Below are 14,422 nucleotides of genomic sequence, written 5' to 3' on the forward strand. Positions count from 1 at the left end.
AATGTTTTGTGTCTTGGAGATTAAGGTTTACTGGGCTTCTTGTAATTTCCTCTCGGTAAAAGATCAGTATGTATGCCGGTCACCTAAGATTTTAGTGTTACGTTTGCAACCTTGCTGGGAGGATGACCCACAATTGGTAATCTTGCTTATTTCTCCATTCTGTAGTCTAAATAGTTTTATCATCAATTGCTAATGGTATCATATGGGTTAGCAAGAAATTAGCTGTAATAAATCTCCGTACATAAGAGCGTAAACAAGCATGTCTATTTGAATAATATCTATATACTGTATTTTTATTTAGATTTGGTACTGGTATCGAGTTCCGCGAGTCTGCCCTTCTCATTGGCCCAAAGACGACAATTACTGCGAAGAAAGGACAAGTGTTCAATGCAAATCTTGGGTTCTCTGACCTTAAAAATAATACTGCCAGTGACGAGGGAAGCAAGAAGTACGCTCTCTTCATCGGCGACACAGTAGTTGTAAATGAGGTGAGTTATACGACTGCAATATTTTCCCAGTTTTCATAAATATTAATTTTTATAACCTGACAACAGTACTGAGGAGACTGGTTTATTGTGTCTGTCAGAGTACAGGTCACAATAAGAGTAAATGGGAAAGAAAGTGAGACATTTTAAATAAATAATTACTTGTCCAAATGACATCTCAAAGGTTTTGATTACTTTTCTAATGCTAATTACTCACCACCTGTGGTTTTTCAGAGGTGTTGGTGGTGATAAAGTATCTAGAGAAAGATAATATTTGTATTTGAGTGAAGTGAGCAAGAGAAGGGCAGGTGGCTGACAAAGAGGACAGTTGTAGGACAGTGTACATGTGTGAGAGGGAAACTAGTTGGTAAACCTGATGTTTCGTAGGAGAAAACTATCAAGAAATAGTCAACTTACTGGAAACTGAAAGACGTGTTCCTTTATTTCCTTCAGGATCTGCCCGCCACGATCTTGACGGCGTCCAGCAAAAAGAAACTAAAGAATGTCGGTGTCTTCCTGAAGGTAAGGAAACCAACAGAGCAAGGTGGTGCCTGGTGTTACTTATGTAGCCTGTCCTAGAAGCTATGTTTTTCATTTAGTATCATGAATTTATATGGTCTCTGTGTATAGGGATTTTGTTTCTGTAACTTTGACCAAATGATAATCTTTTCATCTTCCATTTTACTTTATTCTTTTTATCCAGTCTATTCCATTTTGCCTTCTAGTGCCAAGCAACTGAGATGCTTCCTTTACCCATTTGAAGTTTTATATATATATATATATATATATATATATATATATATATTTAACTCAAAGTAGCATAGCAAAGGATGTTTAGCTTTGGAGTAAATGATTTTATCCAACTTACAGGATGATGATGATGGTGATGATGACGAAGAAGAAGACACTAAGGAAGATACGTCAGAGCTCCTGGGTAGAGGGAAGCGTACTGCCATCCTCGACTCCAAGCTTCGGGTGAGTTATCCGGACTCTCAGTTGTCAGTGTTTCACGAGTTATCATAAGTGCAGGAAGTTAAACATTTATTTTTATCATAATTGGCAATTATTGTAGATTCTCTCTCCCTAAACTAAAAATGAAGGTGGGTCCCGTAGGCCTGATACCCCAGGGTCAGTGTAGGTACAGCGCTGGAGACTAAGCCTTCAGTAAAGAAGGGGAGTTAAGCCGCCGCTGCATTTCACTTCCTCGCCTGTAAAGTTAGGTGCCCCTTCTGCTGCCGAGTCAACTGGGGGCACCTCCCTCAGTGGTGGGCCACGGTGCTCAAACCGGCAACTCTTGGGTCAGGAGGCGAGTGCTTTATCCACTCGGCCACTGCACCACTAAACTAAGCCCAGGTAATTGTAAAACTGAAGCTGTGTAAAGATGGAGTTGCTTGATCCTTATTTTGTAGGTTTTATTTTGATAAACATTACTTGAGTAAAAACAATAATTGAAATGTCTACAGTATTTTTATTATGGGATACAGTTCAGTATCTGTTTTAGTTCAGTGACCCAATTAACTTTAGAAGGGCAAAGGTCAGAGTCACACGGACCCGAGAATAAAAATATTGGTTTCTTTGTGTTAGTGTAACTTTTTTATTATTGATCTCTAAAAGTTAATGTGAGGTAGGAAGAGCCAGTTGTGGGTTATAAGTTGTTTATGGTTTCATGGGTTGTAGTGGTATAACTTTTTTACCCATGTGAATTGCAGTATAACATTTTTGCTTCTGATAATTTTGTTTTGTTTTTCAGTTCAATAGTTTCTGTTTTGTTTACTCCTATTGTGTATAATACAGATGGTTTACTCTGGAGTGATGGTGCCAGCTGCTGCTAAGTTGTGTACCTTCTTTAAACAATTATTGCAAGATAATTATTCTAAGGAAGAATCTTGAGACAAACTGTACCAAGGTTGCATATGTGTCTGGAGGTTGTCATGAGCTACTGCTCCTCTAAACAGTGTTAAAGTTTGTCCGTATCTAATATACTATAGGACTAGGCGTGTGTCTGTTTGTGTATCTGTTCTGGGCAGCCTAAACGGCACAATCGTTTTTCATCAAACTTGGTGGAAAAATCGCAAAAAATTCGTGGAGTGGAACAAACCTGGTCACATGTCGATGGTTTCTTTAGGAAGGCATTAATTAACAATTTATTTACGATGGAAAACGATGCAAGTCTGCGGACTTGGCGCACCCTAATTAACCATGCAAGTCTACAGACTTGGCACACCCTCATTCGCTGTCACGAGCGTTCAAACTCTCACAAGGGCACGAACGTGCCCGCGATCACTTGTGATTGTCTAGTTTGAATGAATCACCTTGTTTCAGTGTTTGGCAACCATGCTGGCTTATGTGATAGTGATTAAGATAGTAAGAGATGAATTGGTTGCTGTTTTTAAGGTAATGTGTCCATCATGCTGATTAGGTGTTTCACACAATGTATAGAATCTAGTAGAACTGTCCTATGGGTGATCCTTGTACTGTAGCTTTATGACTATACTAGACAGGTGTCCTCCATTAGCAAGGTTAATTATTTCCTTGAGAACTTCCTGCAAAATGAAGAAAACACTAAATGATAATTGATTTATCTTAGCAGTACTGTAGATATAATGTGGGTGAATGAATTCCTGAAAAAATGGGGATATAGAGACTGAAAATGTGCTGTGTAGTTTGGTATAAATTAGATGCTCAGACATTAAGAAACTGTGTTATGGCAAGTCTTTGGAAAATTATATATATAAAATCATTTAGTTAACACTTATCAATAGCATGATAAAACTCTGTTGTGGTTGTTGAGGGTTAGTACAGTACAGTAGTTGGCTTGAGCTGTTGTTAGAGAGTCAACATCAGTGCCTCTGTGTAGAAGTTGTTGGAGGGATGGTTTTGTACAGAACATAACTACTGTGAGATAATCTGAGCATGTTGTATATCTCATGGGTGTGTCGTTATGTTACAGAACTGTTAACCCCTTGTGTATGGAATCCTCTCTGAGCTCAGTAAAATTATCTGGGGTTGAAATAAGATTGGTTTAAATGTAGTACAGTACTGTGTCTGTATTGTGAGGTGTAGGGACTTGCTTTTCCTCACCACAATCATTTGGTGTTGTTGCTGGTGATGGCATTCATTTGCTGGAATAGACAATTTGAGTTTGTTCAGGGGATGTTGGTTCCTATGGTAGCTCTAACCTACTCTAAATAAATGTTTTTAAATACATATTTACCGATATTTAGGGATAATAAAATTGGTTTCCTTTAGGTGAGGTATTTATTACTTGGCCTCTCTGATTTTTAGCATTTCATTTATTATCTTTACAAGGAGAAAATTACCATAAACGCATCTGTGAGTGAAGTACAGAGTGGGGATGCTATAGAACATGTGCAGTAACGTTCACATTATACAAAATTTTCATTGAAATTTGTAGTAGCTACAGTATTGTATTTGCCTTCACCAGTCTTGGGGAAACAGTTGTACATGTGGTGGTTCTTTAGGGTTTGGTCTGTGTGTTTGGGATCATTTTTTTTTTTTGTGTGTTTGGTATGCTATGCATGCAAGCACATGTACAGTCGCCTGCACTTCTACTTGGTACAGTGGCTTGCACATTTGTGAGATGTGACAACTCTGTGTTTGTTTACATGGTATTAAAACTCCCGGCATGGCCTTAAGGAACCTCACAGACTAAGGATAGTAGATAGACATTCCACATAGTTGCCACATCTCACAAAATATGCCAGTCACTGTACCAGGTATCAGTGCAGCCATCTGTACAGTTATGACTGTGATGCACATTATACAAAAGTGTTATATGTGTATCTACGGTTTGGACTGCGTATAACCTAGTGTGTGTGGGTGAGGTGAGTCATGTATTACTAAGGTGGTGAGTTTAAAGCTGAGGAATGCTTGACCTTCCCATCACCAGTACAAGTTGAAGGCAGTGAGTATAACCATCACACTAGTACAATATGTCTCCACAAGTTCACAAAAGTAAATTTCCAAATTTGTCTTCAGTTGCAGTCACGAGCAGTAACTCCTCGGCTTGTTCACATCTCCCTCCCAGAAACTAAACTCACCCTAACCTTCTTACCTCTTGGATTAGTTATGACTGCAGTGAAGGGTGATTTTTGCCTTTATATATGTTGATGAGTCTTACCAGTCTTAAGTTTAATGACTCAGTTTGATAATACTATACTGTAACTATAAGAACATGAGTCACCACTTCCAGGCTCGGTTATAAAATGGGATATCGGGATCAGTCGGTCCTTCATTTCTCACTTATGACATTTATTGTAAACATCATTTTCTGAAACTTTTCCAGAACTTTCTAAAATATGGAAAATTTTAATAAATACTGTACTGTAGTTAAACTTGACCTTAATGTGAAATAATGGTAGTGTCCCTCTTTTTTACATAATGAATACTATTTCCTTTTGTTACATGTGGGTGTAGCATCAAACAGTGAGTATATATACTTGTCTTAACTCTTGTCTGCATGAAGTAGACTAGTAACATTAAAACTTCTCATGAATATTCTTTTCTGGCTGACCAGACTCATAAAAGTGCAGTGATGTAGATATTTTAGTTTAATTTTGGCTCAGACCACAGAACATCACCCTGACTGGCCTGACTTAGTGTACTGTATGAGGAGAGGCAGGCAGTGGATGAGTAAAGTCTTATGATATAAATGTGATGTGGAATGTTAATTCAACGAGTTTTCTTGAGTATGGTTTGGGAGAAGGTAGAATATTAGATGGTGTGGTTGACGATGTGACAGTACATGAGGTTTCAGAGCTGTTGTGAATGTCGTCCACCTTTGTACGCGAGTTCTTTCTTGTATCCGAGCTATAAGAGAAGACTTTTAGGGTTACTTACCAATGGTGGAACAGTCCGTTATGGGGTAACTTGTACAGTATTTATCGGGAAAAATTGGGTTGTTGAAATTCATTTTGTTTGGGTTGTACTTAATAGGTTGACATTTAAAGATGAACTCAAGACATCCTATTTAGAATTCTATTATTTTGTAACACGTACTGTGCCCTGTACTGGTATTTTAAGTTATGTGTTATCTGAATATTTTATTTTTTGCTTTATATTCCCCTGCTAGTGTTTTTAACTGAATTTCACACCACTTGTAACAAATTTATAGTTAATAGATGGATAAAGCTGTTGTACCAAGATGGTGTGACTCTTAATGCCTTGTGTACAGAGTCCTCTCTAATGCTGAATAAAATCATTTGGTGTTAGCCACATGAAATATCAAAGGTGGCATCCTCATAGTGAAGAGGTTAAGTAGTTTATATATCTCATTATTCATCCACAGTTAATAAAACCAGCTCGTGTAACAGACCTCCCTAGTCCCTGCCCTGTGGTACAAAATGTGTACATATAACAGGTTTCGTTCAGTACTGTACTTGGACCTGGGTCAAGTAACCTTTTTATTTCCCTGCTTGACTCTTATTCTCTTATCCTGACTTCCAGTAATTACATCACTTTCTTATCATAACTTTTGTTTGTTAGGAAAAACCTGTGAAAGGGATGGAGTCCTTGTATATTCCAGGCCTTGATAAGGTGCTATAAATTGACTCCCTTGAGTGGATTTTCAGAACTGTATGACGTTCAGTCAGAACAATTATCCTTGATGTACTCCAGAACAATAATTTGACTCGCCATTCCCTCAACTTTCTAAAAGTTGAACCTAGAGGAACTTGTAAATGTATGTGATGCCATCTCTAGGTACAGTACTGCACTTCACAGGTTGGTGGGGACTGGTAGGTGTACAGTATGTGTGGTACATTACAATAGTACAACCTATGAATAGTTCATTAGTATTTGAAAATCCACACAAACTTTACAATGCTGCAGCTTAGAACACTGTCTTGTTATATTGCTCATTATTTTGGAGAAAATTTTTACTTTAGAAAAAATTAATAGAATCTTTAATAAAAAATGGTGCAACAATTCCACGTGAAATGCAAGTCATCTTTCTCTCGGCCGCGCGCTCGGTGAACGAGAACGGCATAAACCGATTACCGCTCAGGCTTACCAGTGCACGTTGTTGTCACTATTAAACTGAAAATGTATCGTGTTTTGTGAAGGATGTTCCCCAATAGGTGAATACTATATCGTAATGTAAAAATGGAATTGTGTTGTGCAAGTGTGCGTTAACTAGGAAAAACCCGTATAGTGGTAAGTGTCGCCCAGCGTGGGGATTTAAGGGTCTCGGGATTCAAGGAAGGGAGGAGGATGCTTGTGGAAAAATAAATTTATTGATCATGGCTTTTAACATGTGAGGGTCTTCTAGCTGGTGGAGATGATGGTTGTGGGTTATTGGCATCTTCCCCTGGGGACAAAACTAAAAACAAAGCCATAAAACAGTTAAAACAAGTATAATGGTATACTGTATTAAACACACCTCAAGCTGCTTTGTCACTTGTGTTGTGTTGTTCTTGCTCGGAGTTTCTCGTATGGTGCGAGCAAGAGACCGACTTCTTAATACGTTACAATTGACCCCGTGTGGTCAGTGCTCCCCTCCCCCCCTGCCCTGAGGTGAATGAAATGTGGTGTTAGTGTATATCATATCTCAGTGAATTCTGGTCAGTCTTAACAATAGATGCCATATCGCGCTCTCTTGTGTCATATTGTGCTTAAGTTTTCGGCTATATATATATATATATATATATATATATATATATATATATATATATATATATATATATATATATATATATATATATATATATATATATATATATATATATATATATATATATATATATATATATATATATATATATATAAACCTGCTTTGGTCTGTCTATATGTCTTATCTATATCTCTTTAAATTTAGGATTTTTGCATGATTATTTTTACTCCTCATACACATTGTGCTGTACCTCTATCAGACTAAAGCTTGGGAGATCTTCATGGGGGTAAACAGGGATGGTGTTGGGTTCATAAACTATAAGATTCTATGGTTAACATTCCAACAAACATATGTGCCCTCTCTAATACGCTTCCTTAGTGTATTGTGTCTTTTTTTATGCCACTGGATGAAATTTAGAACCTTCAATATACAATATGATTAGGTGGTCATGTACTATCACTCAAAACACTATCTCTACAAAATTGTGTTGAGAAAATGTGACACAGCAGAAGAAGGATGTTGGCAACCCTACCGAGACAAGAGGAGTGGCAGTGTTCATTCTGGAATTCATCGATCCCCTCCAAGTAGAGATAGTTTTTTGGGTGACTGTACACGGGTGAGAAGGATTAAAATGATGCTGTACAGGTATATCTAATTTGACATTAATAGTCTCCTTGAGCTATGAGTGATTGATTTATGTTGACATGATAAGCACTTACACACACACACATGGCTGACCAGTACCTACCACCTGAGGCAGTGTCACCTATTGTCCACAACACACACACACACACACTTGTCAAGAGTTTTAAGCTCCAGCACATTATCACTACCACCACCAGAGACTATAACTGGATCACCCCTCATAATAACCCCTTATGTTTTGTGTCACCACTCAGCTGAATAAAATTATCTGGTGGTGGTCAAAGAACATATTAAAATAGGCTAGTGGAGATAGTCTACTAACCCCTTATGTCTGGGCTCCCTGCTTGAGCTGAATAAAATCATCTGTTATTAGCCCCATACTGAAGGAGTTGAGAAAGCCACAAACAGGAGCGGAACTGGACCATAATACACGGCACAACTGACAAAACACAGAATCAAACCCACCTGTGTGCTGCATCCTAGTGGAGCCCTTACACTCAGCTTTTGTTTCACGGGCTAATTGTCCGTTTGTGTTCTCGGCTAGAAAAAAAAAATCTTGATCTCATTCTTTGACTTACTTTCTCAGCATTGGAGAGAAACATGTTATTTTGTCTTATATACTTTGACAGCAGAAATCATAGCTATACCTTACAAAAATACACTTAAACTAATCTCTGTAGTATAGTCAAGGATGGTAATTTCTCTCTCGTCTTGGTACAGTACACAGAAGGCCAATATGGAGAGGTGGAAGGTGGTTCACGGGGGTCGGTATTCACACAACTCATTATTGTCACCGGCCGCGGTGCGTGATGTAGTGTACAGCACCTACACATTTAAAACTAAACTATGGGACAATAACTAAACATTATATTTTCTTTATTTACTTATTAGATTTATTAACAGCAATTGACTGTAGCTTTAAATTTTTACTATTTACGTTGTGTAGTCGGGTAATGTTTCGTGATGTGTGCTGTACATCTCCTGCACATTTACAATTGGATATGACTGTCAAGAGGGGTAGGGGATGCAGGTTGGCCAAGTGACATTAGGTTGGCCAGGTAGGACATTTTGGTATGGCCAGGTGGAACATTTTGGAACAGTTAGCACCGTCTGTCAGCAGAATTTGGGGGTGACAGACTGGTATCTTGTATAACGAATTGCTTTTACATATTTAGAAGGTTTTTTTTTTATTATTATTTTCTATTTAAACTCATCATTATATGTTAGTCATGGCTCGTTTGTTCTTGGGGTCATAATTATGGTTTGATATAATGTGTTGGATCTTAGGAAAGGTAAGAATTAAAAAGAAATTAAGAATAAAGTATAACGAACAGTATTGCGGAGTTAAACGATGTTGTTCTTACGGCCGTGGACTTGTGCACGGAATAATCCAACTAACGGGGTATTATTCTTGTAGTCAGAACAGTCGACAGAGGAGAAGCGTAAGGAGCACCAAAAAGAACTGGCGGTGGCGATGAATGAAGCAGCCAAGGAGCGTCTAGCACTACTCAAGGGAAAGAAGGAGGACCAGAAAGTGCGTAAATCTACCGTGTCGTATCGGTCGTCGAACCTCATTCCGCGGGAACCTGAAATTGCAGAGCTCAAGATATATGTTGGTAAGTCCTTTGGGGTGTGTGTCAGTTAGTGAAGTGTACAGTACATGTATTAAGGGTTTTTTTTAACACACACCTCTTTTAATTTTCAATTCATGGTCCAGACATTACGTTTTGTTTCAGACCGCAAGTACGAGACGGTGATATTGCCCATCTATGGCATGCCAGTACCATTCCATATCTCTATGATCAAGAACATCTCCCAGAGTGTGGAGGGAGACTACACCTATCTACGTATCAACTTCTTCCACCCGGGCTCCAGCATCGGGAAAAGTGATGGCATTTTCCCCAACCCAGACGCCGTGTTCCTAAAAGAGGTGTAAGTATTCGAGAAAAACCTTAAATTTTTTCACATATTGTCGTCTTGGTTTCTTTGGTACAGTGATTATATATTTTTTATACAACCTGAAGACTTTTTTGACTTGTATGATAAGGTTAGTACTAGAGGGAACCATCAAGTGAATAGCTGTGACAAGTATGTGAGGATTTTTAGTGGAATTAAAAGTTGCACGAATAGATTTGTTACCAGATGAAGCTGCGTGTATTTGCCCTCAACGAAAAATAATTGATGCGATATTGAAGTCCTAGATAATATAAGTTTACTTTGTTTGGTCTTTCAGTACGTATCGCAGCACTAACACCAAGGAGCCGGGAGAACTCTCGGCGCCATCCTCCAACCTCAACACTGCGTTCCGACTCATCAAGGAGGTGCAGAAGAAGTTCAAGACACGAGAGGCGGAGGAGAAGGAGAAGGAAGATCTCGTTAAGCAAGACACACTCATCGTATCCAACAACAAATCCAATCCTAAGTTAAAGGACCTTTATATCCGGCCGAACATCGTACAAAAGAGAATAAACGGGACGCTGGAAGCTCACACTAACGGCTTCAGGTGAGTGCCGGAGACCAACCCCGAGATGTGTTTGATGGAGGAGGACTTCTACTCGATGGAGATTATGTGGCACAGGAAAAACATTGTGGTAGAGTCCCAGAATGTTAGTTGGAGTTGGCCGAGAATTCCAGAATGTTAGGTGCAGTTGGCCGAGGTTTTACCAATTTTATTATTAAGTCTGTAGGCCAAATATTGCTTCTGTATATATTTTCTAAAGCCATGCACTTGATAGACTTGTGTGGGTTGTGGTAATTGATCTGTGCTGTTGTTGAAAAAAAACATTTATATTACCTTCTCATAAATTGGTCGTAATCTAGTGAGGGAATTTAGTAATTATTTCATCTGGCTGTTGTTTCCACAGTGCTGTCTTAATTACCCGTTGTCTCTATTAAATTTATATAATTATCTCTCATTCTCTCTCTCTCTCTAAATAAATAATTAAATAGAGTAGCTAACTGTTGTATTCCTCCCTCCGTCAGGTATACAAGTGTCCGGGGTGATAAGGTGGACATTCTCTACAACAACATCAAGAACGCCTTCTTCCAACCATGCGAGGGAGAAATGATTATCCTGCTTCATTTTCATCTCCGGGTAGGTTACTCCTTGTGGGGGGGAAGGTGGTGTGTAATTATTAGATATGTGACCTGAAGTTTTCTGCTAGCCATGATGCTCACATCCTCATTGGTCACTTACACTAGAGTGGTGCTGTTATGATTAAAGTATTGGAGATGGGCTGCAGTACTGTACACATTACAGTAAGGTCTAGAACCATGGTGACTTGGCTATTAATGTCTGGATGACAAATGGGTGTAATTTTTTATCTTTGAAATTTAATCTTTACAATTTAAGATAACAGTAATTATAACATGATCTCTATGTCTTGATACATTTTCAGTTAGACACTGTTGCATTTAGGGCCTGGGTAGCCAAGGGAGGAGGGGCCTGATGGGACTACTGGTTTGCATTAGCTCGCAGTGGAACCTGGGATGATGGACTGTTTGTTGAGCTCTCATTTCTTATACAGTATATATATGTTTACACACTCATGTACAGAAGTTGTTGCATAATATTTGTTATTTCTGAATACAGGAGAGAGTTTGAATTTCGATCTGTTGATAAAACTTACTTACACTGGGTTAGTTACCATGGTGTGTGGCTGCCATACTGAGCATTATAACATGGCTCTACTGTAGTACTTGATGTAGAGTTGTGTGATACTGCCACTGCCTTACACAGTTCTACCCCAAGTATATTGTATAGGTCACAGCACACATGCAAATACATTCATAAAAAAATTGGTGATTATCAGGAACTCGCACCTCTCCTATGATCTCACTGCCCACGGACTAATTTGGACTTCGCTAGTATGAGGGAACTAAAAAAATAATTACTCATGGCTCATGGTGTTCACTTGTGTTAATATTTGACCACACAGAGACTCGGAAGTTGAACTTAATAACACACTGGCTACTTTATCCATTACTGTATAAATATCATGTCACCATCCCAACTGTTTTTCTAAGAATGTGTATGTACAGTTTGCATGTTTATATACAATTTATAAGGCCTTTAGATATTCCTGTGTCTGCAAGTGAAGGGATTCATACTGTGGACACTTATGGAACTCTCTTGTCACTAATAAATCTTCCTTTGTCTCTCCCTCTAGCATGCAATAATGTTTGGCAAGAAGAAACATGTTGATGTACAGTTTTACACAGAAGTGGGTGAAATAACCACAGATCTGGGTAAACACCAACACATGCACGACCGTGATGATCTGTCGGCTGAGCAGGCTGAGCGAGAGTTGCGCCACAAACTGACCTCTGCGTTCAAGAGCTTTACAGAGAAGGTATGCACCCTCACATAGTAAGAGAGTGAGCATATGGGTGTTAGTGACTTGTGTGTGTTAAAGAGATGGACTATGACACTGGTAATTGTGACGACTAAATGTTTATCTTTTCTCAGGTTGAAACTATGACAAAACATCAAATAGAATTCGACACTCCATTCCGTGAACTTGGATTCCCTGGTGCTCCCTTCCGCTCTACAGTACTTCTGCAGCCCACCTCAGGTATGGTAGCCATGTACAGGGTTTTGCTGAAAAAATAAGTAACCTATTGTTTGTTATCAGTATTTGGGAATGAATAGTTCACTAATTAGCAGTGTGGTACTTGAATTGAACCATTGTTGCCAAATATGAAACTCTTGTGGTTTTCTTCATATTAGGCTGTGTTGTAAACTTGACGGAGTGGCCTCCATTTGTCATCGTGCTGGATGAAGTCGAGTTGGTTCACTTTGAGCGAGTACAGTTCCACCTGAAGAACTTTGACATGGTGTTTGTCTTCAAGGATTACTCCAAAAAAACCTCAATGATTAATGCCATCCCAATGCAGATGCTTGACCATGTGAAGGAGTGGCTAAAGTAAGTGTTCCTTCTAACCCCTAAAGTTGGCCCGGCCCCACTTGTGTAAATTAGACTGGTGTTTACGTTTCACTAACCCAACTGGTAGATCAGAGATTATTGTTGGAAGTAATGTACTGTGCTATTCTTATCCGGACTGTACTGTATATAAAACCAACATAATGACTTAATAGTATTGCTTATAAAGAATATTTGAGAGGGAGACATTGTGGGTACTGTAAGTATTATCACTGATATGAGATACAATTGAATGTAGAATAGATTAATATTTTTGAACTGTAGATGAATCTCTCAATAAAACAAAATAGGAATATAATATATGTGATATATTTATGTGTGTGTGAGTGACTGTTGTGATCTTTTTTGTCAGCTCTTGTGACATCCGGTACTCTGAAGGCGTGCAATCTCTCAACTGGGCCAAGGTCATGAAAACAATTATCGATGACCCTGATGGCTTCTTTGAACAGGTACGGTTAGAAAAAATTCACTGTTTGTATTGAAAATTATAATTGTTTTCAAAATTCCGGAAGACTTAGTGTTATAAAATATTGTTATAACTCGGGTCAGGATCTCATGACTATAGTCTGTCATCGGGTAGTCTTATGGATGTAACCCCAAGCCTAGGGTCCCCGACTTATGATTGGATCAAAAGCCAAATAGACTTTGTAAATTATCCTTCATACTGAGAACCTAAATGATGTTCACTTAATAAGGTGACCTGAAGATGGACAAGATATGAGAGTTTGTGTGAACATAAGTCATTTATTTAGCTCCCCATCACTCACTCTCTTGTGCTTAAGTTTTGATTATAGATAAGCAAGTCTTCTCAGAACCTTTCTTCCCTATTCTTCTCACTCATTGGTTCAGGATTGGTCATTAGGCAGTAAAATAAAAATTGAAATGTACTTAATGTTTTAGGGAGGATGGTCTTTCCTGGATCCCGACTCCGACGCAGAGAACGAACAAGAGGAGGAGGAAGACTCGGAGGACGACGGCGCGTACGCCCCAACCGACGAAGAGCTCGGGTCCGAGGAGGAGAGTGAGGACTATTCTGAGGGTGACTCGGAAGCCTCTGACTCCGAATATAGTGAAGGTGAATTAATTTTATAATAACTAGTCTGGGGAGTTTGTTTCTGAAGTTTTGTATTAGTTTAAAAAGAAGGACTTGATATGTAGGAAGTTCACTGAGAGAAGAGGCTTGTGGAGAGATGTGTAGTAAGTAGAATAAATATAGTGTGGTGAAGTTTTTTATGTACAGTTTGATAGAGAGTTACAGACTTAATAATTAGTGTACATGTTCATATTTTTACCTTTTGATTGAATATATATTTATTACAGGTATATAACTCGTGGGGGTGTTAACGTTAGTAAGGGAAGGATGTTATATATTAAATCATTAGTTGAGGAAATGGATGTGACTAATTGAGTTGGACTAAACACTATCCTGGGAGTTGATATGTTCCGTGGACTAGCTGAATTATTTGTGTGTGTCTTGTGAACGCTGCCTCATTAAGTATAATGTAACTGCAGACTTGGGAACGAGTGAAGAGTCGGGCAAGGATTGGTCGGACCTCGAGAGAGAAGCCGCCGAGGCCGATAAAGACGCCAACGACTTCCAGGATGAGTATACCAAACAGAAGAAGGGAGGAGGTGGCGGCGGCAGCAGTTATCGCGACAAATACAACGACCGAAAGAGGTGACACCCAGCGGGAAATACTGTAGTTACATAGCGTACA

General features: G+C 38.9%; 1 protein-coding gene across 5 annotated transcripts in view; it reads left to right on the forward strand.

The window, feature by feature from the left end:
- Window positions 1-14,422, forward strand: part of LOC121873684 (FACT complex subunit spt16-like) — a 29,489-nt gene that overhangs the window by 6,385 nt on the left and 8,682 nt on the right. For 3 of the 5 annotated variants that reach the window (XM_042377374.1, XM_042377375.1, XM_042377377.1), the window contains exons 9-22: window positions 302-488; window positions 939-1,007; window positions 1,356-1,460; window positions 4,923-4,931; window positions 9,179-9,377; window positions 9,498-9,693; window positions 9,995-10,264; window positions 10,744-10,855; window positions 11,931-12,113; window positions 12,230-12,335; window positions 12,491-12,686; window positions 13,057-13,153; window positions 13,605-13,779; window positions 14,217-14,382. In XM_042377374.1, coding sequence (XP_042233308.1) covers window positions 302-488; window positions 939-1,007; window positions 1,356-1,460; window positions 4,923-4,931; window positions 9,179-9,377; window positions 9,498-9,693; window positions 9,995-10,264; window positions 10,744-10,855; window positions 11,931-12,113; window positions 12,230-12,335; window positions 12,491-12,686; window positions 13,057-13,153; window positions 13,605-13,779; window positions 14,217-14,382 — 2,070 coding nt within the window. The remainder of the gene's footprint in view (window positions 1-301; window positions 489-938; window positions 1,008-1,355; window positions 1,461-4,922; window positions 4,932-9,178; window positions 9,378-9,497; window positions 9,694-9,994; window positions 10,265-10,743; window positions 10,856-11,930; window positions 12,114-12,229; window positions 12,336-12,490; window positions 12,687-13,056; window positions 13,154-13,604; window positions 13,780-14,216; window positions 14,383-14,422) is intronic. The other 2 variants (XM_042377378.1, XM_042377376.1) reach the window with 1 other exon arrangement.

Source organism: Homarus americanus, unplaced genomic scaffold (genome assembly GCF_018991925.1).
Source record: "Homarus americanus isolate GMGI-L3 unplaced genomic scaffold, GMGI_Hamer_2.0 scaffold43895, whole genome shotgun sequence".
NCBI classification, from domain to species: Eukaryota; Metazoa; Arthropoda; class Malacostraca; order Decapoda; family Nephropidae; genus Homarus; species Homarus americanus.